At 39.4% G+C, this 27,034-nt stretch overlaps 1 protein-coding gene across 1 annotated transcript; it reads left to right on the top strand.

The window, feature by feature from the left end:
• The first annotated feature begins 364 nt into the window (after window positions 1-364).
• Window positions 365-26,594, top strand: LOC116048682 (alpha-parvin). The gene is made up of 13 exons (XM_031297880.2): window positions 365-693; window positions 4,564-4,653; window positions 8,060-8,130; window positions 10,095-10,197; window positions 10,498-10,638; window positions 17,282-17,397; window positions 17,641-17,699; window positions 19,496-19,515; window positions 19,614-19,675; window positions 22,006-22,074; window positions 22,354-22,455; window positions 24,831-24,903; window positions 25,022-26,594. The coding sequence occupies exons 1-13, from the start codon at window positions 543-545 to the stop codon at window positions 25,096-25,098; spliced, it is 1,134 nt and encodes a 377-aa protein (XP_031153740.1). The 5' UTR covers window positions 365-542; the 3' UTR covers window positions 25,099-26,594.
• Window positions 26,595-27,034: the final 440 nt, after the last annotated feature.

Below are 27,034 nucleotides of genomic sequence, written 5' to 3'. Positions count from 1 at the left end.
AACATGTACGTATATGCCTGTTTATGGTGAAAATAAGCGATTTATTTCAAGATGGCATATTAGCCCCATAGGGTTACACTGTAGAGTCATTTAACGATGGTATCCAATATGGCGCTCATGATTTGAGTTGGCCAAACTCTCTATATATACGGCTCTGGTTTTACCTATGTAACATTTAGCTATCCAAAACCGTTGCGAAGCATGGCCTCTTGTGGTGTATATTTACTTCCACTTTTTGGGACCCCTTCGCTCTCCTCCTTCTGGTTCCCCTCGGCCAGCAGCTGTGCCTCTGAACCCGATCACTCCCGCTCCCACTTCCCGCGGCAAGCAGCGGCCTAGTCCTGCCTGCTCTACCAGCCCTCCTCTACAGAGGAGGGGCCATACACTTCAGCCAACCTCAGGAGAAAATGTCTGGAATCCGTTTCCGCTTTAGGGAGTGGACGGTGATTTTTTTTTCTACTTCACTTTCCAACCAACTTTAATTTCCACGACAACTCAGACAGTTTGTGCTAACTGTAGGGGATTGAATTAACGTTACGACGATGGCTTCTTCGCCTCAGAAGTCCCCGTCTTCTCCGAAATCTCCGTCGCCCAAATCTCCGACGCCGAAATCCCCATCTTCCAGAAAGAAAGACGACTCTTTCCTGGGAAAACTTGGTGGAACTTTGGCAAGAAGGAAAAAGGCTAAAGAAGGTAACAATTAATGTTAAAAAGAAAATAAGCAGTTAGAAACTGACAGAACCGTTTGAGTTATAACAATATGTTTTACATCATAACCGACAGCAGTAAAGTTAACCTTAGGAATAATCCCCACACATTTAACACTTTTAACGTTAACGTTACGCACCCACATTTCAGAGAGCGAACACGTTTACACTAATTTATACACATTGTTTTGAACATATTTATCACAAAGAAACACCATTAACTACAACGTGTGTGTGTGTGTGTGTGTGTGTGTGTGTGTGTGTGTGTGTGTGTGTGTGTGTGTGTGTGTTTTCTCCTGGTCTTGGGCTGTGTCTGTACCCATGTAAGGTATTGGGTCCGCTACTACTGTAATAAGTGAGGAATGAGGCAGGGGTAAACATAGGCCCGTCACAGACTGCAGGAGGCTCGTCAAACACCATCCCCGATTTAATACTTACTTGAAGGCTACTATCCAGCTCAGGAGCTCATAGGTATACACCGTCTTGCTCATGGGCACTTCAATTTACCTCACTTTCCTTCATATTAGTTATAAACCTTGCTATGTTGGACTTTAATTACAAAAAGAAGGTGCTATAAATAAGAATATTCCAAAAGTCTCTTAAATGCTTAGTTCAGTTTATAGCCATGCAGGGTTGATTTAGAAATAAAGTAGACTTCAGAGAGCATGGCATTCGTTGTTAAAGGCCAGGTTTTATCACCAAATGAGAAAGGTCTCTTTCAATTGGATGATTACTTTGTCTCATTCAGGATACTGTAGCACAGCTGAGCCCATTTTATGTTGCCTCTGCCTACAGGACATGCATGCAATCACATTATATTCATGCTGGTTGGGTGTGTCTGCAAGGTGTTCCATGATTTGATGGAAAACATTGGCTGGTTGCTCTTGCGAAGATCATTGATTAAATTTAAGTCCTTGTGACGTTTATGACAGTTGCTGCATTTGCTGGAAAGAGAGGGGCTACCAGCTTGAACAGGAGTAAAGGCAGAATGAAAAAAGAAAAAATGAAACGGGGTAAAGAAAAAGGGCTATAGAATGGGGACGAGATTGTATGAAAAGAGAGATGAAGGTCAGAAGGTTTGAGAGCAGTAGTGAGGGCTGTGCATTACATACAGATGGATACAAACTGTGTGGATATAATGCAGACAGAAAATACAGCACAAATCAGGAGAGGTATATTTAATTCTATTCCACTGTGAAAATAGAGCAAATGCAGAATTAATATCAGGACCAGGTGTTATATTAGAGACTAGTGAGCTCAGCCTGTGGAGGATGAGCTGCAGTGGAGAGAGCTGGTCCTGCTAGCCAGGAGGGTGCTTGAAACTGGGGGACGGAGACAGACAGATATGGGCTGTGGAGCACTCTGCCCTCTAGGTAGGACACAACATCAGTATGCATTCTTTCCTTACATGTAGGCATCACACAGAATGCATGTTCCTGAATGATGCATCTGTTAATGTGGGTTTTTTATTGTTAAGCACGTTGATACATACTCTAATTTTATGACACTGGCCCAGAAGGGGAGGAGTGATGTACAGCGAGGACACTGAGGACGCCTGTGATTCCTTTTCCATCTGCCTATAATACTAACAACAAATCAAATCTGCACTGAACATATAAAAATATGTTAATAGAGGTGAACTAATTTATTTTTCACACTCAACCTGATGCAAAATCATAGCAGACTTGCTTGACATACCAGTATGGAAACACAGCTGGTAAGTAAGTTGACTGCAGCAATATCTTGCAGTGTTTCCTGTAGGATTTATTTCAGCAGCAGGGGTTATAAGGGTTAATGTCAAGGTTGAAGTTTAGTGTGGTGCACATTCTTATTCGAATGTCTATTGGGTTAATGATTTATTTCAGCAGCAGGGGTTATAAGGGTTATAAGGGTTAATGTCAAGGTTGAAGTTTAGTGTGGTGCACATTCTTATTCGAATGTCTATTGACAGCCTTCGTATAGATATAAAAAAGAAATAAAAGATAGAGAGAGAAGAGTACACAAAGCAAAGCAGATGAGATCCTAACTGCACGGAAAGACCGTAACCAACACTTTTTATCAACTCAGGACCCAGGTGTGTGGAGCCATGGTCCTGATCTTTTTTTCTTCAAATATCTTTATTGAGTTTTCTCTTTGTTCAATCCAAACTCATCCACGAATTCATCACCTCACGACTGGACTACTGCAACAGCATTCTGTACGCCACACCCACCAAATTCCTCAAAAAACTACAATATATCCAAAACTCAGCCGCCTGTCTATTCACTCACTCCAGCACCAGAGATCACATCACTCCAGTCCTCCTAGACCTCCACTGTCTCCTCATCCAACACAGAATCCAGTTCAAAATCCTCTTTATCAACTACAAAGCTCTCAATAACCTTGCCCCCTCCTACCTCACTGACCTGCACCGTCATACTCCCACCTGCAACCTCAGATCCACAGATGCCAACCTCCTTTACCCTCTCACCCTCCCCAAGCACTGAACCTGGGGGGACAGGGCTTTTTCCGTTGCTGCCCCCTACCTCTGGAACTCTCTCCCCCAACACCTCAGACTTTCCAAATCACTTGCTAACTTTAACACCGCACTCAAAACCCATCTGTTAAAAGCTACTTTTAACCTGTAACTAACTTAGCTGTTTCCATTTGTTTCTATGCTGTTTTGCTGCACCTTTTAAATATTTATCTCTAGTTGTTATCATTGTTTTTATACTGATCTTGCTATTGTTTTTCTTTGTTGTTGCCATGTAAAGTGCTTTTGAGTACTTTTTAAAGCACTATATAGAATAAATTTATTATTATTATTATTATTATTATTACATCATCATTAACACATTAACTCATTTAATTGCGCCATCCCTTCACCACAACACATACTGTACATATTCAGCATCAGTCACATATTTACTTGTCATTAATACCAACATTCCATTATGGCTTAAGTATAATTTTCTATAGAGATAATTGGCCCTCTTTTTTTCTATATTATCAGGGTTTTTCCTGCATAGAGGAATTTTTGGTTCCCCTGAAGAGGTTTTAGCCAGCACCTAAGGAAAATCACCAGTGCCTAAATGATAAGAATTGAGAATAAAAATAGCAATTCAGATCCTATCTGAGTGTGTTTAATAGCGAGTAGTTTTCTACATTATCAGTAGTTAGTATCATTTAAAGTGATCTTCAACATAAATAAAGACCTCGTCAAAATAGATTAGTCTTAATAGATTAGAGAGGTGGAACGATTCACAAAATTCATGGTTCGGTGCATAGCACAGTTATGGGGTCACGGTTTACAGCACAGAGCCAATTTTAACATGCTTTTAATTTGTTAAATTGGAAAAAACCTGGTAAGAACATAAGGAACATAAACATTTCTTCATTGTTAAATCGTTATTAAAAGAATATGTTTTATAATTAGTGCAAACAAAAAATGCAGCTTTGTTATTTTTTTTATATATGGCCACATTATACATAATTATACATAAAGTGAAGCTCAACCAGCACTTTATTTAAAACAGCAGTAGCCTAAACCATGTCAGTTTTTCAATATTAGTTTTTCCAATTGAAATTAAAATTCAGTACTTTAAGTATAATGAAAGGAATATGGCTGGATGTTTTTAGTGCCACTGTGTTTACAACAATTGCAACATAACCCAAACACACTGTTTTCAAAACAGCACAGCACTGCTTTGTTCATTCTATTTTCATGTTCTTCTGCAAGAAAAATACAGTTTGGGATTTACTGTGTTGCTCAAATGTTGGCGAGAGGGGATATTATAGCGCTGCTCAAGTAACGTTACTATTATCATATGCTTTCTAAATTGATCTGATGATAATGTTTGTACGTCTTTTGTCATAGTGTCTGAGCTTCAGGAAGAGGGGATAAATGCCATCAACCTTCCTCTCAGCCCTTCCCACTATGAGCTGGACCCTGAGGACACCATGCTAGGTAAACGGCTCACTGTTCTACACTCATAGTCCCTGTTACACATATTTAGATACGATTGCATAAAGGCCATGTGGGTACATTTATTCTCATTTTATTTATTCTATAGACTATAGTAGGAAAAAGTTGAGGCCCTTGGGCCATAATTAAAAATAGCCTCTTTAAAGACCGGGACAAACATTTATAGTGCGTTCCATTTGTACACGGAGGTCGGAATTTCCAAGGTCAAAGTCGGAAACCCGCCCCCTAAATTCTGATTTCCGAGTTGGGAAGTCGGACAACCTCACAGTACACCAAGCTCAAAATCCAACATGGCTGCTGCGTGCATCAACAGCAGTGAAAGCTGTAGTAACTAGGGGTGTCACGATTCTCCAAATCCTCAATTCGATTACATTTTCGATTCTAAGGTCACGTTTCGATTCAATTCTCGATTTTTACTTTTACTTTTTTTTTAAGCACAGGTTGCTATGCCATTTTTAGACTAGACTTTTATGCAATATAATATCTGACCTTTGTTCACAACGTACCGCATTACATTGTCAACAACATACATACAATTTAAAACATTTATTAACAACATAATGTAGCAATAACATATCTTCAGTCAATTGGAAACTTGACAATTTGTCAATAAAGTAAAAAGAAAAAAAAGTTTACCGACAATCCTGAGGGCAGACGCTTCGCACACAGAGTTTGGTGTTAAAGCCCCCAACGTCGTCTTCCAGGCAGCGCTGCCTGGAAGGCACTAGGATTAGGCAATGGTTATGGTTGAAGACGACGGTCAGAGCTGCTAGTTGGGGGCTTAAAACACCATCAAACCAGCACAGCAGCTGAGCAGAATGATAGCAAATAGGGCGACTCGGGCAGTCCGCTAACTTGTTGCTCTCTCTAATATAACCAATATAAGCTGCTCTGTTTAGGCTACAAAACATGCATGCAGGCTGAAATTCAACTGTGCGGTTTTGTTGGGATAAAGCTATAAGCAGAAGGAATATCCGCTAGCTGCTAGGCTAATGTGCAATGGTAAACACACAGAATATGGTACACGCACATAGCAGAGCTTGCATACTGTGGCTTTTTTGTCGACAACGCGAACGTTGTCAACATAACTCACTGGAAATCCAAAATACTTCCACACTTTAACACGCTTAAGTGAAAGAGGAGGGGGCTCAAGTTCTGTCGATGGGTCACCAGCATCTGCAGTTGCCATGCTATCTTTTGACTGGCTGTAGCTAAGTTACAGGAGGTTGACTGACTCGCAGCACTTCAACACGTGTGTTTTTTTCCGCTTGACAAGCCGACCGGACGTGACATGGGGGCGTGGCGATTCCATTTTTTTAATTCGATATTCAAGATTGTGACTTAATTTCGATCGATTTCGATTTAAAATCGAAATTGTGACACCCTTAGTAGTAACATACAGTTTATTAGCACTTCTGTCTTGTCTCATTAAATCAGTCATACACACAGCCCTGTCCAACATCTATCTGTGGCCTTGTTGCTATGCTGTTTGTATGCACACAAAAAAACAGCATAATGCGTTGTTATCAACTGCTAATGCTAACAATGGCTAACCTGGCTAGAGCCAGCTCCACAGTGAAAGCCGACTTGTTAAATGAAACGCGGTCAACTCTGGTGTGACGCCATTCCCTGCTCCGGCTTCCGAGTTCCGACTTAAATGGAACACACTATTATCAAATCAAAGAGAGAGAGAGCCTACTAACTTAAGTCAATTTGCAAAAAGAAAAAAAATATTTTTGACTGGTACTGAAATAACTAGCATTAATTGTTGGCTAAAGGATCTTTTACATGCATACATACATGTACTCACTAGAGTTGAGCCGGATACTCGGCTGAAACGAGTATCCAGTACGGATAAAGCACTTTTGCCGAGTACGAGTATTATACGAGTAATACGAGTCAATATCTGTGCTCGGATTGAATAAAAATCCTCATTGGGAGCTGACTGTGTCTGCGTTCTGTGATAGGCTAGTCGTCACAGCGCCCCTCCCCTACACACATACAGATGTATTGTGTTGCTGTAGGTGTCCCGCTCTGCTCACTCACACAGAACAGCTCTCTCTCTCTCTGTCTCTCCCTCAGTCACTCAGGTTCGCGGGTCTTTTCCGTTAACGTTTAGGTTTTTTTCAGGTTTGTTTTTTACTTCGGTTTGTAGTACTTACTTATTAACCAGTAGAGGTCTGGTAAACGTGGGGTTTGTTCAGACGTGGTGCTTGGTAGAATGCGACTCGCGTTGCGTCTCTGCCTGTCGGAGATTTTTTTTCTTTTTTAAGCCGTCAGCTGGCTCTAAACAGATCTGAAAAACAGCGTCGGACTATTTGATCCGTAGAACACAGTCTCCCCTCTCTCTCTTTCTCTCTCTCTCTCTGTCTCTCTCTTACTCACTCACACACACACACACACACACACACACACACACATACCTGGTGTGGAAATAAAAAAAATAAAAAAGAACCAAAAAAAAAAAATCACACTGATCATAAAAAAATTAATTTTTTTTATTAAAAAGTTAAAAAAAAGAAAGTTATGTTGAGTATGAAAACTGTTGTTCATTACATTTTACTTCATAATTGCAACCGCATGTGTTGTATTCATTGTTCTTCTTCTGTATATAGTTTGTTTATCGTGATCAAAACCATTGATCTGAAGCTCAATGCTGATGCTGTCATGTAAATAGTTTTCTAATCAGCAATAAATATAACAATTTCTGATCAACCCATATCAATTGCATGCTTAAATAACATACCGGTTAAAGCCCCGCCCATTTCAAGACAAACAACCCACTTCCGGGTTAAATCCCGCCCACTTCCGGGTTAGGCCCCGCCCAGTCCGAGTACAGATACAGATACAGATAATTCATATGGTTAACAGATACAGATACAGATAATGCTGTACTCGCTCATCCCTAGTACTCACTATGTGCTTTTTCCGATTTTGCCACAGCGCCAACTACAGTGTTTAAGTGTAATGGCTATAGCACTGTGTACTCGCAATGGACAGATCACATGAGCCATCTGAGTAGATGATGTATGGACAGCTGCAGTAGGAATGCTGAGACCTTAGTGCGCTCAACAAAAGAGCAGATAGGAGGGATTTCCAGACAACCACCCTTTAGCCAGCAGTCAACACACCGACATACTGTCAAAGCTTTCTGTGGGGAACCCACACTTTTGATTTAGTGATCCACATGTGCCAGGATATTAGTGTTAGTTTGGGACCATTACAACTGTAAGGGTTAACAAACAGAAACAAGTCAAGTACAGGCTGAACATCCCATACAAATGGTGCAATATGTTGCTCTTGTTGTTCTGTTGCTGTTCTTCCTCACTTTAGAATTCAATGTTCCTTCTCAGCTCTAACATTTATCCTGTTTCTGCTCATCTTTTAGAGGAGAATGAAGTACGCACCATGGTGGACCCCAACTCCAAGAATGACCGCAAACTGCAGGAGCTCATGAAGGTAAGATTAAAATTGTTTTCATTCAATTTTATTTATAGTGTAAAATCATAACAGACCTTATCTCAGGACTGTGACGATAACCGCATCACCGCAATACCGGCGGTGAAGTGACCCTACCACGGTGATGACATCATCACCGCATTTTTTATTTGTTTATTGTATGAACATGTTTTGCTTGTGAAAGTTGCATGAGTGATATGAAATGTAATAAACATATTAATCATTGTTTAGTTATCATCATTGGCTGTCTTCTATCCTATATTCAAGAGATTATGGAGAGAAAAAAACGTCACTTCGGCTTTGCACAAGTGGATTGACAGTCCGATTATTACTAATTATTTCTAGGCTTGAGTACTTGTGATATCTACAGGTCATGTTTAATATAATACACAGTAGGGAAGGGAAGGAGATTTCTCAGTTCTCAGCTGAGGTGGACAGCATAGCGCTGCAGTGTTTTACCCATTTCACTTTACACTGCATACAGCCTAGCAGCTAGCGGAGTTTCCTTTTGCTTAAAGCTTATTCCCGAAAAAACAGCACAGTTGAATTTTAGCCTGCTGAATGTTTTTGTAGCCTGAAACAGTGCAGCTTATATTGGTAGAGAGAGCAACATGTTAGCGGACTGCCGAGGACCCCTCTCTGCTCTCTGTCTGCTCAGCTGCTAGACCGCTGTGATGTGGAGCCTCTGCTCTGCCCTGCTGTCGGCAAATCTTTTTTTTTTTTTTTTTACTTTATTGACAATAGAGCTTTCTGAACTGTCTGTGAATAGATCAAATGAGAGGAGAGAAAGCAGCGCGATTGTAAATGACAGCAAAACGCAGTTAAGACTCTCACATTGACCTGAAATGGAAACACTGTGCTGCAACATATGTTGTGAGGTTTAAGCCAATGCTTCTTCGGGGGTAACACCCTTCACTTTACTGGCAGTATTCACAACATATGAAGCCACCGTGTCTTGAGAAGCTTGTTGTTTTATTGTTCACTTTTAACTCACTTTACATTGTCTTTACCATCTCTTTTTCCTCTCGCTTTTCCCCACAACCACACTCATAAGCTACTCTCACGGTCACTGCTCGCTTTCCTTGCGCGACCACACAGGCTCTGGCGTCACTCACTCAACTCACATGCCATTCTCGCCATAACTAAGTCTGCATTCACACAGCCTGTGTCGACCGTCAGACGGTGCAGCAAAAACGCAGGTCTTTCTATTCATTTTGAATGGGGGTACTGCATTCAGGATGCGGCGGGGGGTGTCGCAGGGGGAAGTTGAAAAAAAACGCAGCGCCCTGCGCCGAAAAGTTGAGACCGACTGAACTTTTGGAGAAACGCAACCCCACGTCACGCTGTGGTGGCCAGTCATGTAACCGTTGATTAGACGTGTCAGTCGGTTTTGAGGCGATGTGAGAATCCCGTACAGCAAACAGGAAACATCACTGCCTCTATCGCTGCCACAAGAACGTTTTAAAACACAAGCACTGAACAGCCCAGGAGTTTGTGTAACAGCTGATTGTTTCCTGCAACAACAAAGAACAGTCCCTCCGTCTCTTTTCCTTCTCTCGTTCTCCAGGAAATGAAGCTGCCTTCAAGTGTTGTCGGAAATGTTGAGATCTACTGTATAAACGATCTGAGGGAAAACAATAATTGTCAAATATAGTCTTTAAAAAGTATTTAAAAACTCTGAAAGCTCTGCTGTGCTTGAGTTTCCGAAATGTTGACACTACTGCATTACTTGATCAATAAAAGAGCTGTCATAATGAGAAATGCCGGTTCAGCTGATTTGCTTTAAAGCACACTGGTCTAAGCTCGTAAAACCGGAAATCGACTCAACTCTAGTATTTAATCTAGACATTGAATAAATTACTTCATAGGAAATTCATGTTACAGCATGACGTTCAAGATTACTTTAAAAAAATAACTAAGCAAGTTCTAATTATGAGTAATTGGTCTTTTATTTTGCCATGTAGGTGTTGATCGACTGGATAAATGATGTTCTGGTGGGGGAAAGGATCATTGTGAAGGATCTGGCTGAAGATCTGTATGATGGACAGGTCCTACAGAAACTATTCGGTGAGGAGTTGAACCATATACATGTGGATAGAAATGCCACTGAGACACAAAACAAAACTTGGTATTTTGTGATGCTATTGTATCGTCATCGTTTTACTAAGAGCTGACTAATCATCAGCAATCATCATCAATTAAAAGATGCCTTTGCCTTAACTGTCTTTACATTAATCCATGTTGAATTATAATGATAGTCAAGGTTAACAGGTAATAAAGGTTTCATTACTGAACATTTTATATATATATATGTTTTAAGCTTATGAATATTAATTTGTCTGTCTCTGCCTGTGTATTTTGCTTCAGAAAAGCTGGAAGGTGAGAAACTGAACGTGGCAGAGGTGACTCAGTCGGAGATTGCCCAGAAACAGAAGCTGCAGACAGTTTTAGAGCGCATCAATGACTCGCTCAAACTCTCCACCAGGAACATTCGCTGGAATGTTGACTGTAAGAAATAGTTTCTAATATTTTGCATTTTACTTTGTATACAACTGTAATTCTGTAATCTATATTTATGATTTTAATGTATTAGGGAAGTTCTCCCAAACATTTTTTAATTCAAGTTGGCAGCAGAGCATGTGAGAGGACCACGAGGGAGCGGAGCGCACAGGGGGGAGGATTTTGGATGGAGCGCAGAGCAGATTTTATTTAGAAGTTGGAGCATTGCCTTATCTCCCGCATCCTAAAGTCCTCAAACATGTTTGTAAAATGAATATTAATTAACACACACAATCCGAGATGGCTGACTTCCTGTCAGGCGAAAGAACATTTAAAGTAATATTTTCCTCAAGATGAGAGCAATGCTCGCAGCAACTTTTGTGAACATCAGATGAACTTTATACCAACCTTGCGTGTGTTTGGGGGCGCTATGGAGCCTGCTGGCCACGCCTGAGCCCAATCACTGCAGAACTTTGCAATATACCAGGGTCCGTTTTATGAAAAAAGCGCCACCTGGTGGCCTATTGGATCCATATCTTGTACAAGGCCTCAGTGGAACCTGGGAAACTATTGAGTCAAATTTCCTGTAAATATGAGTAATTATTGCCAAGACATGAAACACTTCCTGTAAAAAAAGAACCACCTAGTGACCAATTGGCAACTTCTGAGTTGAGTTGCGTGTTATTCGGAGTACGCTTCCTGTTTTGACTGACATACAGAAAGTTGTCCCTCTATAACTAGCACCTTTTTCGGATTATCAAATTTATTTTGACAACTTTTGATCATGAGGTATCACAGAATCTACATGCAACTTTTCGTGCAGATCGGATTGACAGCCTAGGAGCAGTTGACAAAAGTAGGTTTCGCATATATCGCAATTTTGCGATATAAAGTTATTTGCTGGAGCTGGCAGCCATGCTGTGCTAGTGATCCGATACCCTGGTCATCATTGTTCTGCAGCAGTAAGCATAGAGCCACTATAGCATAAAAGAGATCTGTCACCTCCAGACCTCATCCAGCCAAAACCAGCAGTTACATTGGTAATACTCTATTCTCTGACACTTTCAAATATTATATACACTATAAAGGAAATGAATAAAGACTTATGTTAGGACTTAAAAAGGTGTGCACAAATTTGGTTTACTGGCAGTTGTTATTTTAATATATTCTTTAATTAAATTGTATCCTTAAATGTGCTTTAAGAATGAAATTGTCCTAAAACGTCTCTCAAATAGAAGTAGTATCACTGCACTTTGACATCCAGTGGAATACATGTGAATAGAATACAACCCTATAAAAAATTGAGCATTTTAAACAAGCCTTGCATTTAAATCAATATGTCACATCAGAAAGCAGAATTAGCAACTGCAGTTCAAAGCAGTGATTAAAGCAGATTAGATTGGACGATATTGGTTTCTTGCAGATACTGTATATCAATATTGGCATATAAAATCTTGAGATATCCATATCAAAAATGTTTGTTAACTTTTATATAGTTATGTTACAAAAAAATTGAGTATCAGCTGATATATCGTGAAGTAATATTTTTTGGAAAAGTGGCGATGCATGTTTTATTCTAAAAAATACATAGTGCAAACACTTCTGTGTCACATTTTACAATATGATGTGACCATTTATGACATAAGATACAGTAGAATTATGACTGAAATAGCATCGGATTGATGTGGTCATGAAACCCTTCATCAAAAACAATTCATTATTATTTCTATCATCATTGTACTGATCAACTGTTTGTCTATTGTTGTCGTGCATCACTGATTGGCTCTGCTGTTTTAGAGCATCACATCACTGGTTTCATAGAGATGTGACTGGCTGAGAGTGTATTTATTAATCACCACACCTTCTGAGCTTCACCAAATCCATTTGCGCTGCTGCACATACATGAACCAAAATGGCAGGTGTGCTTGGAGATTCACACTCAGTCCGTGCACCCAAAACCTACAGCTTTGCGCTGGTTATACCGCTTGCATGAATATGATAGGGCCCTAAGACAAATATCCGAATATCAATTCGGATATTTGTATAATATATAATTGTAGTTAAAAAAGGTTAGTTTGTCAAATATCATGTATGATATAATACATTTGAACTCCTTGCGTGTTCTTAAAAATAGAATACAAAAGAGTGCAATGCTTACAGTTTTACAGTACTCTGATCAGCCTTTTTCACTGATATTTTGACTTGTCAAACGTGTAAATAATAACATTAACAATTGCTGGTACTGGTACACTGGTACTGCTAATGTATTACCTGTGAGAAGTTCAAATCAGCTGTCAGCTGGGAGTATGCTTAATAGCTAGGGTCATGAGAATTTGGGGATATGAAAATGGGATCACGAGCCAGACTATAGTGAAACCCTGTATTATAATTTTGAAACTCCACCTGTACTTTCCTGAAGCAAAGTTGACTTCGTTATTAGTTGAGACAATAATAATTTCACAAAATAACAATCAGGTTTTAAGGGGCTTTCACTCTTTTATCTGACACAGGGAGTAATAATTACTATCATGTTCCCAGCAAACTGCCTTTTACTTATGTCATTAGCTGTAACATGTATATGAGATACTTAGAGAGAGGTAGTATAAAAAAGTTGTTTTGGGGCCCTTGGATGAAATGTTGACTGAGAGAAACCGAGAAAAGATTTAAGATAAGGAACAGAATTGATTTTGTAAGAGTAGTGCAGTAGAAAGAAGGCCATATCAAATGAAATTATTTAAAACCAAATTATTGACATTCTTAAATGCACCTCTGGTAGAACTTTGTCCTTGAGAGCTATGTGTACGAGATTTGAAAATGCTAAAGAGCACAGTAGATAACATGCAATGTAATTGATTTTGCAGTCCTTTCATTTGAGGAACTCAAAATGTAATCAATTCACTTTAGTTTGTCCCCTATTTTATTCTCTATTCAGAAGCCGTACGATAATACTCTTTCCTGGTATATCTTATTTTGATCCTCCTATTCAGTGAGGATCTTATAGATTTGTCAAAGCTTTTAGCTTACTCTGTGATTTGCCATTTCCTTGGGGTATAATCAGGCTTGTTTTAGACACTTAATTGATCCTGATTGTGTATCCAAAGTAGGGATGAACGATATTTCGTTTCAGCATCAACATCGTGATGCTGAAATACTGCAATAGTCACATCACAGGACGTGCGATGTAAACGCTACAACTTTTTTGCTGCTTGAAACAAAAGGAAAACTTGGACGCTTCTCATTTTTAATGACTTTTTAAATTAATTTTACTGGTCGACCCTTACCCCACGCAAAGCTTTCGCCATAGCCTACAGAAGTGGCCTGAAGTTTATACTTGTGCGTTGGTGTGTGCGTCGAGCCGGTGTGTGTGGTAGAATGAGGGAGAAGTGAGAGAGTGACAGCAATTAGCTTCGGAGCGAGTAGCTACTCTAAAGTCATAGTGAGAGAAACAAAGTTTCTCCCCGGTGCTTTCTGACCACGGTGGGAAATCTGTAGCAGGAACGTGCCCAGTGGAAAATGCTTTCCAAAGCTTAAAGTGATGCACATGCTTTTCCATGTTTTAAGTTTGCTGCAAAGACGAAATAAAGCACCTGATTAATGCAACGTTATCGCGACGTCTCCCAAAAATTCTTCACCGCAGAGTTGCCAGACTAAAAGCTAGTTACCAGCTACGAACCAGGCTAAAGCTAATTGAGTTAGCCTAAATAAATTGGGTCTGTTCCAACTAACGTTACGGTTTGGAGCAGCGAAGCTGGAAACGTAACACTATTGTACAAGAGAAGTCTGTTAGTTAGTTGACGACCACAACCTGAAGATGTGGGAGGAACAGGAGGGGAGCAACATCAGGGAGCCCCCTTATTTTACAGAAAGAATGGTTCACATAAGAAAAAAAAAAATGATGCACTCATCTACAAAATCACCCCAGTCATTTGAAAATTATTAATTCTTTCCAAATAGAGCTATTTATGTCATCTGGTAATCAACAAAATCGCAAAATCATTTTTAAACAATTTCGTGGAGCCCTAAAGGTACACCATATTTGTTTGGTTGCCTAAAAAAAATTTGCTTGGTATGTCTGACTGAACATGATTTTTATGTTTTTTTTCTTGTACAAAAAGGTTGTATTTTTTTTTATTTATTTTTTTTAAATATCACTTCAAGCCAACTTTTGCCATCTTCTGTTTGCATTTATTATTGAAGGTATGTGACCTTACCACATAAAACCTTTAATTTTAAATTCCTGGAAAGATTAAAAATAATGGAAAATATGTTGCTTGTTATTTGGCGGCCCATTGCCCACTGCAAGGTACTCACACAGACCTTTCATTAAAAAAAATACAAAAGATTAAGATTATAAAAAATTTTTAAAACACAAGTAAGTGGGGAACATGTGTACCTATTAATTGCAGGCATGATTGCATCTTTGTAATCTATTCATTTATTTATTATTGGGGGCCAAGCAGCGAAGCTGCAAGGCCCCATAGTGATTCTACCTTTTCTTATCATTACACATCTTTAGTCTATGGCAGCCTATAGAACCGTACAGTAAAAAGTTGTGGAATTTGGCACATTGATTCGGGACAGTTCCATATTTCATTTCACCAAGTTTTAGGTCTGCACCACAGACAGTCTAGCGCCACCAATGGGTCAAAGTTGGCGTTGCATCCATGCGATTACCTTTTGAACCGTATGCCCGATTTTGAACATCGAGATATAGTTGGAATCCTTGGATGACGCCGAACTCAACGCACCCCATGATGTCAATATCCGCCATGTTGGACCTTCCGCCATATTGGATTTTATCAAAAACACTAAAAAGTTTTCACAAGTCACAAAATTGGTCCGATTTTCACGAAACTTGGCACAGATGATCTTCAGACCATGCCTCACAAAAGTTATCACATTGCGTATTGATATTCGACAGTGTTTGCCCATCAAAGCCAATCGAAATCGACGGCGAAGCTGCCAAACAGGAAGTGAACTCATATCTCGGCAAGTCTTTCACGTGTCAACACCAATCTTAGTACATAGGTACAGGGCCCAATTAGGAAGAGGCTCAAGAAATTTGAAAACCTTAGACCTATAGGGGGCGCTGTAATTAGAAAAACTACGTTTTGGCCTATAACGTTTGATGTGTTTGGAATTAAAACTTACTAGTGTTGTCTGTTAATACTGTGGGAGATCCTAAGGCCGACACATGCCAATTTCTGACGTCAACGTAATTGATCCGGCCGCCATATTGAAATTGAATTTCTCTGATTTAACTTAGCACAGAGGATCTTCAGACCAAGCCGCACAAAAGTTATTCCATTGCGTATTGATATTCGAAAGCGTTTGCCTGTCACCGCCAATCGAAATTGACTCATATCTCGGGCAGGCTTTCACGTATCAAAACCAATCTCAATACTTGGACTCATGACCCAATTAGGAGGAGGCTCAAGAAATTTGGTGACTTTTGACCACTATAGGGGCGCTATAATCACAGGAAGTAGGCTCATATCTCAGCAACGCTTTCACGTATCGAAACCAAACTTGGTACATGGACTTGGGACCCCATCCTGAGGATGCACAATAAATTTGGAGTCTTTTGACGACTAGGGGTAGCGCTATAATCACAGGAAGTAGGCTCATATCTCAGCAATGCTTTCACATATCAAAACCAAACTTGGTACATGGACTTGGAACCCTATCCTGAGGAAGCACAATAAATTTGGAGTCTTTTGACCACTACAGGGGCGGTATAATCACAGGAAGTATGCTTATATCTCAGCAATGCTTTTATGTATAGAAACCAAACTTAGTATATGGACTTGGGACCCCATTCTGAGGACACACAATATATTTGGTGACCTTCGACCACTAGGGGGGCGCTAGAGTTACAGGAAATGAGCTCATATCTCACCAACGCTTTCACGTATCGAAACCAAACTTGGTACATGGACTCAAGACCCAATCCCGAGGACTTAAAATAAATTTGGTGACCTTTGACCACTATGGGGGCGCTATAATTACAGGAAGTGAGCTCATATCTCAGCAACGTTTTGATGTATGAAGTCCAAACTTGGTACAGGGACATGGTAGCTGATTGTGAGGACGTGCAAGGAAAGTGGTGTCATTTGGCCTCTAGGGGCGCTATAATAAAGAAAGTGAGCTCATATCTCAGCAACGCTTTAATGTACTAAAGCCAAACTTGGTACAGGGACTTGGCACTTGATTGTGAGAACGCACAAGGACATTGGTATAATTTGGCCTCTAGGGGCACTGTAACAAAGTAAATGAGCTGATATCTCAGCCATTCTTTATCCAATTGCCATCAAAGTTGCTGTGATTGCTTGCTCATGCCATGGCAACTAAATTCCTGCTAGTGTACTGCTTGTCCCCCTCATTGCTGCTTGCAGCTATATTTATTATTATTCTTTTAACAAAAGAAATGACTAAATCAGTAATACTGAATGCAAATACACTTGATATACATACAGGCATAGAACCAGAATGAGAAAAGTAAGTATACAGATGGTTACTAGCTTTAAATGGTATAAAACAGCATATGGTTATTAGTATTGTACAGTATGTCAACTACATGTATCATTTATATTTTTTGTTCAGTAACTACTATTTGTCTGTGATTCTGTTGTTCTTCTTTTCCTCATGTTAGCGGTTCATGCTAAGAGTATAGTTGCCATCCTGCACCTGCTGGTGGCGCTGTCGCAACACTTCAGAGCACCAATCAGATTGCCAGACCACGTTTCTATTCAAATAGTGGTCGTTCAGGTAGGTGTAATCTTGTTTTTTAAGGCTTAAAGTATGAATATACAGTTTGTGTCTACTTACTTATTTGCATAGCATGTCATCACCTTTATGGAGAATGTTGGTTTCATAAAACTTCTCTCCACTGCTGTGAATTCATCTCAGGCTTTACCCACCTCATTTGTTTTACCAGCCAGTATATTTTCATGTTCAGTAGAATAAAAGAAATCCCACATTTACTTACTGTTCTCCATTTATTCCTTTCAGAAAAGAGAGGGCATTCTTCAGTCCAGACAAATCCAAGAGGAAATCACTGGCAACACAGAGTAAGTATGCTCTGCTACCTGACTAATTTTTACACCTCACAATGCATCTGTAGCCGTTGACAGACATTAGTGCTGGTGCAAACTAGAACACCGTGCTAATAGCTCTCTATTTCATTGAAATAAATTGTTTCTACATTAACAAAGATTCATTGGATTTAAGGATGTTTTAATGATTGCTCCAAAGAAGTATTTTCTAATAAGAACATACTGTGCTACTCCCCCAATTGTAAAAGTGTAGATTTACTTCATTTGCCTAACTATGGGGTATGGACACTTATATAAACTACAGGAAGTGACACATTGACAGTTGGGACTGAAGCACTCTGGGTAACTCTTTACTTGTCCTAAAGAGATATTTTGCTGATTTAAATCCAGCTCTGTGTCATGGCAGTGTGGGCAGTGTGCATAGATGAACTGTATTTGGCTTCCCTCTGTGGCACCAGTGCACAGATCTGTGCCGTCATCCGGCAGATCACGGCAGATTTCCGTTGCTCCGCTCTGCGGGGAGCTCCATCCACTAGCGCCATGGAGGGAAGCCAAACACTTGCTTTTCTTATTATTGGAGTGCAATGCTAAATCAGTGGAGTATTCTTTTAAATGAGAGGTAGGCTGTAATGGTCAAGAGGACAATCAAAGAGTTTATTTTCTGCTTTTACCAAGAACGACTAAATATTGAATAAAAACATCTTAATCTCAGATAAAAAAGCTGTGTCCAATTTCAGGGATCCCCTCTATTAAAAACATGCAGCTTACAAAGATATAGCATTTTGCGGACACAAGCTGAACTTGCATGTTTTTGTTTTTTTAAATTAGAATTTAAATCAGAATCTGGATAGACAACCATTGTATTTTAACAAGGAATGTAATGCCACCCTTAGCTGAAGAATTAGACAATTTAAAACACACACACACACACACACACACACACACACTCTCTTATTGTCTCCCTATGAGGCTGCCCTGCAGCCTGACAGCAGCAATGAGATAGATAACAGCAGGCCAAAACACATTTTGTCATGGTAGATGGATACACTGTTAATAACACACACACATACACACACACACACACACACACACACACACACACACACACACACACGGTCACAGTGGAAAGACAGTTATTACCACATCACCAGGACCATTGCCCAGGCCTGCCTGCCTTTGCCATCACAGGTGTGTGTGTGTGTGTGTGTGTGTGTGTGTGTGTGTGTGTATGTGTGTGTGTGTGTGTGTATGTGTGTGTGTGTGTGTGTGTGTATGTGTGTGTGTGTCTGCCATTTCTTGCTGGCCTGCCCATTGCGATATCACTTCCTCGGGGACACTCACACTGCAGTGTTCCCTACCCTCCAAAACCACCTGACCCTTTCCCAACATCCCAACACAACATCCTCCAAAGTGCTAACATTGTAATAATAGACACGAAAGGCCCTCAATTCCCATAGAAAACATGCATGTACATAAAGGCACGTCTTAATTCTTTGTATCAAACAGTATTGTTCTGCAGTTGAGATAATTACATTGTGCTATAGTATGTGTCATTGTGAACATCCCAGTGATGATGCCCAGGTTATTTGAATACCCAAGGTGAACCTTTGTTTATTGTTAATCAATTTATGATACCCTAGCTACAATATTGTATTGTCATTTTTGTGACATAATCCTCCATTTTCTACATTCCTCTGTAATTGAACTGGAAGCACTTGTCTTTCATTTTCCCTCGTTTTCTATAAATATTCAAGTGTGAAATTTATGTGTTTTGTCATCCCTTTTTTCCATTGTCTTTCCTTTTCTCTCAGGGCTTTCTCTGGCAGACATGGTATGTCCTCATTAAGAAGAGTGTATTGAACAATTTCTTTTCCTGGAATATTCACATATCACTTTTTGATGAAAATGTATTTTGTTTGTTTTTCACAGAGCGCGACGCTTTCGACACCCTGTTTGACCATGCTCCAGATAAACTGAATGTTGTCAAGAAGGTACTTAGGCTTTGCATCTCAAATTAACCAGCCTGCATGCATCATGGATGTCTAAAGGAAAATAATATTATTATTTGGTTATCAAAACCCTCAAACAGTGCTTTTTGCTCCAGTCCAGGTTTTACTGATGTAGGAAGAAGGAAACGAAGTAGATAGATGGAAAAGAAAAAATATGTAAATGTATGTGTATGCATGTATGTATATGTATTAAGTGAAGCATCAAATTGTTTTGTATTTAACTAAAATAGAAAAAGGGGTTAGGACCAGACCAGTTTTTTTAACTTCTTCCTACTCCTTTTTGAACATGGGAATTTCTTATTTGAATTACTTACAATCATTTTGGAAGATTCTACTGAGATGTACATGTTCTTATTTATCTGTTATTTTTAAATTTTATTATATATATTTAGTTTTTTAACACTAAAACTAACCACTAAAACTACTCTGCACAGTAATTTAGCTAACTTCATTGATCCTGGACAATGAGGCAGGTCATGGACAAGAATATACAGACCTGAAAAGATTGTTGTGGTGTGGGTTTAGATCAGTGCACCTTTGTTTTAAGTGCAAATAATCTGGTAAAATGTGTTTCCTTATTTGGGCAACTGTGATTTTGTAAACCGTTTTGTCTTCAGATATCTCTGCTCTTTGAGCTCTACTCCAAAACAAGTCTAGGACCTGATCATGGGCGATTCTATGATCAGACCTTTAGGGGGGCTCAGCCCCTAATGAGAATGTGACACGGATAAAGTGCCTTGCAAAAGTGTTGTTTATTATTATAATTTTTAGGGGGGCTGAGATGAGCCCCCCAAAAAAGGGTCTAAAATCGGCCATGGACTTGATGTAATTGTTGTCAGGCAAACAACTCTCTGCACTTTGGCTTTGTTAGTGTAACTGGTCTGTTAACACCTATCAATGATGATTCCAAGTTGTGTTCTGGCATGGACATATTAAAGAGGAAGAGGATGTACTGGGTTTCTGCTTCTTTCGTGAAGATATGTGGTGATAAATACAAACGCACAAAAGCATCAGCTCTTTGTGTGTGTGACAGACTTGGCTCCCCTCTTGTCAGTTGGAAAAGGCTTTTTTCAGCTCATTTGACACATACTCCTGTTGAATACGCTATACCAGGGGTTCTCAAGCTTATTACTTAAAGGTCCTCCTCTGATTTTTTTTATCAAGGTCAGAACGATTGGCAAATACAAAATAACAATCAACTCACTTCTAACTTTTAAGCCACATACATGTAAGTTGAGTACTCTGTTTTCCTGGTCAACGTTTGTACCGGTACCAGAACCAGGAAATCGGTAGCGCTACCCAACGGTACCTTTTTTCAGTAGCCTAGTTGCGCTCTGTAACAACAAAAAATGAATTTCACTTAAAATGAGAACCTATTTATCCTTCCTTCATTTAGCTTTTTGGCTAGTAGCCGACGTGACCTGCCCTGGCCCTGACCTGCCGCACTAAATTATGACAAGCGTGCGCATCACGTCATTATATAAGAAAGCCTACCTAGGACAAAAAACAAATCACATTCTGGTAACGCAGTAATGAACGTTAGTTGGATTAGGAACTGTAATATAATTACTGTTTTGGAAATTGTAATCCCTTACACTACTTGTTACTGTGAAAAGTAATAATATTACAGTAATATATTACTTAGTAATGTGTAACTGGCTGCCCAACACTGGTTATGCCTCTTTATAAGTACAACACAACTTGGAATAATCATTAATAGGCGTAACACACTGGTTACATTAGCAGCTAAATAGACATCCTTCCAATCTAGTAAATTGTTGAGCATGAAAGTTTATTTTTGACCTTGGAGTAGTTTGACAAAAACTCAAGGTCCTCTAACTATCTTATTTTCTGAGAACTTTTGATCCCATCCAATGGTGTTTTTGTCAGTGAATGGAGTATTTCCAATTGCAGTTCTGAGTTTGTGACTTCATGGTTGAATGGTCTTATTGAAAGTCGCTTTGGATAAAAGCGTCAGCTAACTCCATGCACTAATGAAGAAGGTGATATGTGATTGAAAGCCCCAGAAAAAAAGCTAATAAGTAACTTAAATTAAGATTTATTTTGGGATCAACCCAGCAGATTCTTATAGATAAGTAAGATTTGTACCATATTGTACAGTGGTGAGAACCTCCAATATGGCAGCTAAAGGCTATGATGCTTGGTGTCATATAACTGCTTTATGTTTTGTTTACACAATTGTTTTTTCATATATCTGTGTCTACAAGGTGTGTGTAGATTTGTACATTCCCTATCTAGTTTGAAATGTTGCCAACTTTTGTGCCAGACTTTTTCCCTCTCTGTTTTCTCAGACATTGATCACATTTGTGAACAAACACCTCAACAAGCTCAACCTAGAGGTGTCTGAATTGGACACACAGGTACGTGACACATACCTACATATACACACGGAAAACATTTTCAAAGGTCCTACACAAAATATACTATATAGTGATGCTTAAGTGAAAATTTATTTTGAAAAACGTTCTCATTTTAACATATTTTTAATCCGTCATTGAGATTTTGGTCTTCTGGAAATATACCTGAGATATTGCCACTTGTTTTCAAATCAGTTGAACTTGTTTAAACAATAAGTCACCACTATTCAAATATAGATGACTCACCAGCACACTGTTTACATGACTGTGCTCCTGTCTCAGTTTGCAGACGGTGTTTATCTGGTATTGCTGATGGGGCTGCTGGAGGGATACTTTGTGCCGCTCTACAACTTTTTCCTCACACCAGAGAATTTTGACCAAAAGGTAAAGTGTGATTATTTTTTTTATATCCATCAGTGAGCTGGGCTATTACAGTAACGCTTCACCAAAAACCTATATTTTAATTATCAAACAGTCACTGGCTGTTAGCTTTTTAGTTTGTTGGCTAGCTGTTGACAAATGACAAATGTCAACAATGAATCATGCTAGCGACAAACTGAAGCTGTGTTTATAGCCCGAATAAAATGAGTCTGATTCAACTCGCTGGATTTAGAATGAAACCATGACTATCACAATAAAGTGGTGATTTTCAGGTTAATTGTCTTTGGCGGTGTTTGTGTCCATTGGATGAACAGTGTAGGAATCATATCCCACTGATGACTAAACAGATGAAGAGCTACCATCAATTCAATTTCTAAATGGTTTCAGATGAACTCTCACTCAATATAAATAAATCGAATTTTGATGTTTTGTAACAAAAATAAAAAATATGCAAAAGAAAAAGCTAAAATATTCATAGACAATATTGAAATAACTCAAGTTAATTATATCAAATTCCTAGATGTCATAGTGGATGAAAATACAACATGGAAGCAGCACCATATTGAATGTGTGTGTAACAAGACTGAAGTCATTTGGCATTTTGTGTTCATTGATAAACCATTCTTGTATTTTAAATTTGTATTATATTTTAGGTTATGAGCAGAGGAAAAGTTCTGCTGTCTGCTAGGCTAATTTATGCAGTGTAAACAATAAAACACTGCAGCCTGGTGCCGTAAATAAAGAAAGCAACTATGACTTTGCTTGAATGGCCCTGGTTCATTTGTAACTGGACAGCAACAATTCCACCAAACCTACAAATGCAACCATTTTTCTGCTGAATTTTGTAGGCATGTAGACTTGTCGTTGTAAACTCCACCATATTGATTCAGTTCAATTTTATTTTATTTATAGTGTCAAATCATAAGAGAAGTTATCTCTGGATGCTTTACAGATTGAGTAGGTCTAGACCACACTCTATAATTTACAGAGACCCAATAATTCCCACAAGAGCATGCATTCAATGTATCCAATCTTTTATAAGAAATGGCTGTGACCCATCTTTCGTCTTGACCTACAGTTTAGGAAACAGTCTCAATACTTGAGTTCTGAGGAGTCTGTGCACTCAGCCAGGACTCTCCTCTCAATAGACTGATAAATGCCATCCGTTTTTTCCCACAGCCATTTCTCCTCTCCGTTGGCCTCTGTAGTACTACGGTATTCTGAACAGGCAATCTGCGGAGACACCACAGTAGCCTTTTGTTTTGGGCCAGCGGCCCCTGCCAAGCTGCGAAGCAGAATGGGCATCAGTGCTATGACACACTCCTGGCCTGAAAGAACAGGCACCAGCCCCACAGCATCTGTAATCTCCTTTTGCACAGGAAAACACTGGAGGGGCTTAGGGGCGTGTGTGTGTGTGTGTGTGTGTGTGTGTGTGTGTGGTGGGGATGTGTGTGTGTGTGTGTGTGTGTCTATCGATGATACAGCAGGGGTGGGCTGTGAAAAGTAGCACAAGGCATCAAGAAAGCACTCCTGCTTCTGCTCAGTAGATCCCTACTTAATCCTCATTTTCTTCCTTTTCTATTTGACTGTATTAGATGGCTAAGGTCACGCTTTTCACACAATGAGCCCTGGATGGCCAAAGCTTTTAGTACATCACATCAGGACTAACACACACAAATGCACACAGATACATGGGCAGAGAAAAGAAAACATCTTTCAGTTCTTTCTATCTCTTCCCTCTTATTGGTTTTATTGCTCACAAGTCAGATTGGCATAGACGTCTTTGCTGGTTTACTTCACAAAACTGTATTTCTGTTCGTCTAAATGCAGTAAGATTGAAAATCTAAATAATTCCATTTAAAAAAGATTCACGGTGCATCTTTTGAATTAACGTCGGCTCTGCATTATGACATCATTCATTATGTCCACCATAATGTTATAAATGGTCTATGCTCCGTTGTGTTCATTCTTTTTCTACATGCAATTACATTGTACATGTGTTTTACACCTGGCTTTCAAAGACAGTATCAGAGTGACACTGCTGATATGTATCCATTGATAGATGAGGGAGCAGAGTGTTTGTGCAGCTGCTGAAGGCTTATGGTCTTACAGAGGAACAGAGCCGTTTTGTGTTTGCCAGCATAGGAAGATGTGGTAGCACGATTGAATCGACCCAGAGTGTATTTGTGGTATTTAGCAACCAATGTCTATGTTCCCTTATCAGCAAGGAGCTGTGTGGAGTTGTATATTTGTACTTGCCCACCTTTGCCTGTATGTGTAAAGTTTAGGTTGGGTGTGTCTGTGTGTGGTACACACGGTAGTGAACATGCTTCCTGTAGCATTTTCTTGTGTCCTAACCGCCTCGTCACTCTCTGCAGGTCCACAACGTGTCCTTCTCCTTTGAACTAATGCAGGACGGAGGTCTGGAGAGACCAAAGCCCCGACCAGAGGGTAGGACGCAGCTCTTCTTTAGTGGACTTTATCGTACAGACAATATCTGTACTCTCACTGGATGTGTGTATATATATGTATGTATGTATAACTCTTCTATTCTTTCTCTGTTTTCCAGATATAGTGAACTGTGACCTTAAATCGACACTGCGCGTCCTCTACAACCTCTTCACCAGGTACAGGAACGTAGACTAAGCTGGGGACAAGAGGGAACACTTAAACCATGGACCACATGTTATAGTTCAATATGTTTTTCCTTCTTTTTGTTGTAAAAGTCTGTTTTATTCTGAAGGCATGTCACATTTTGTCCCTGTTGGATAATGTACCACACACAAATCTGTATTTTTTTTTTTTTCTTCAAATTCCTGCAGAGACATTTGGCTTGTGTGCCACTACATTTTTTTGTATTAAAAATGTTGCATTGCTATACAGTCCTACGGACATCTATGAGATGTTGAAGTTTAGATAAAGTGGGAATTTTGGTATTAATCAGCCTGGACCCTATTTTCCCATGCATTTGTGTCAAAGTGACTAATATAAACAAAAATCTGATCAAAATCGAACCAGGCTGCAATGTAACCCTTTAGGGCTTGTTTGCTTACCGTCAGTATCCGTTCACTAAAAGTGCTTCTTTTTGCCTCTGACAGCCTCAGATTGTTATTATAAGCGTCTGACTACATTACGGAGAGATTGAGAAGTTGCTGTTATCATGCCAAGCTTTCATGTGTTACTGATGCCAGGTCAACATAGTAACTTTAGCTAATAGGATTAGCTTACCTCCACTCTGTCTGCAGCTCTTCGCTTTTGGAAATGCAAATTTCTTAAGAAAAATGTGCTTTGGTATAGGATTTCTTCTCTTTGGCTAGCAGTAGATATCCCGGTCAAACTGGTCACTGCAGACCCGATGGTTTGCAAGGCCCAGTGTATGGACCGGAGTGTTAAAAACCATTTGTAGCTGTAGCACAACTAGCCACAACTTCAGCCTGTCTATTTCCAAAAGTAACATCTACGAAAGCTGCGCAAAGTGTAGCTCGACATTTCGTTGGTACAGTCCGGAAATGCACAATGAAAATATGAGATATGAGATGACACAAAGCTACGCTGTCTGTACTAACAACAAATTCCCCAGGATTTTCTCTCTCCTCACTCGCGTTTTACACTATACATGTCCTCCGGCAAGTCACCTTGCAATTTTTCAGAACGAGACTTCACCATCTTTCTAAAATATAGTCAGACACTTATAGTACCAACATCTGAGCCAGTCTGTGGCAAAAACAACCACTTTTAGTAGACCGGAAATTAATGGTGCACATTTGCCCTATAGGATTACATTATAGCCTGTTTCGCGGCTGCCGGTTACAGTTTTCTCGGTAATTAAAGGTAATTATGCAATGACTTTTGTCACCCTGCATTGGTATCATGAAGAGGAGATTTTAGATGAACAACTCTTGCATCTTTTAATTCAGAAAATGAAAATGTTTAACTGTATTTATTGTTTGTTTTCATACACTTGTTCTTTCGTACTTTTCCAGCTGTTTTATTTTCTTCTCTCTACTCTTGTTTATCATTCATAAGTGCCTTTGTTTAAACACCATCAGCTCCCAATACTTAATATCGTGATATATTAGAAATATTGACCAAAGCTCTGTTGTATTCACACTGTAAAACATATAAAGGCTTTACTCAGCAGCAGCTTGCTTTCTTGTGTTTTATTAAGGTACATCAACATTATACAATCACTCTGCTTTTTGTGGTTTAATCTTAATCTTTTTAATATTAGTTACATTAGATTTCTTTCCTTTCTGCAAGATAAATGAAAATTGACTGAATATATTAAATGTATGTTGTGTTCTACTTTCAAGGCAATTTCAGTTTAACAACAAATGCAGTAATTTTCTGTGGTTTAAGCTGCCAACATGTTCTCTATAGTGCCGTTTTCATCTGGAAAAAAAATCCAATCTGAGGGATTCGATCACAAGTGACCAGCTACAGGTGGGAATGCACCCAGGATGCATTGAGAACCAACCACTCCACATTCTGAGGTGGTTTAGGCCACATTCTAATAGGTGTGTGTACCATGTCCTGGGCCACTTTAAGGACCGCCTTCTAAACTGTGAGCGGAACTACGTAC

The sequence above is a fragment of the Sander lucioperca genome, chromosome 7 (genome assembly GCF_008315115.2).
Source record: "Sander lucioperca isolate FBNREF2018 chromosome 7, SLUC_FBN_1.2, whole genome shotgun sequence".
NCBI classification, from domain to species: domain Eukaryota; kingdom Metazoa; phylum Chordata; class Actinopteri; order Perciformes; family Percidae; genus Sander; species Sander lucioperca.
Note: the sequence above shows the minus strand (reverse complement) of the source record. Positions and strands in the feature narration are given on the sequence as shown.

Coding starts and splice junctions, on each gene's coding strand:
- LOC116048682 (XM_031297880.2), top strand. CDS start 543: ATGGCTTCTTCGCCTCAGAAGTCCCCGTCTTCTCCGAAATCTCCGTCG. Junction 10,639..17,281: donor CATTCGCTGGAATGTTGACT/GTAAGAAATAGT, acceptor TCCTCATGTTAG/CGGTTCATGCTAAGAGTATA. Junction 22,075..22,353: donor TGTCTGAATTGGACACACAG/GTACGTGACACA, acceptor CTCCTGTCTCAG/TTTGCAGACGGTGTTTATCT.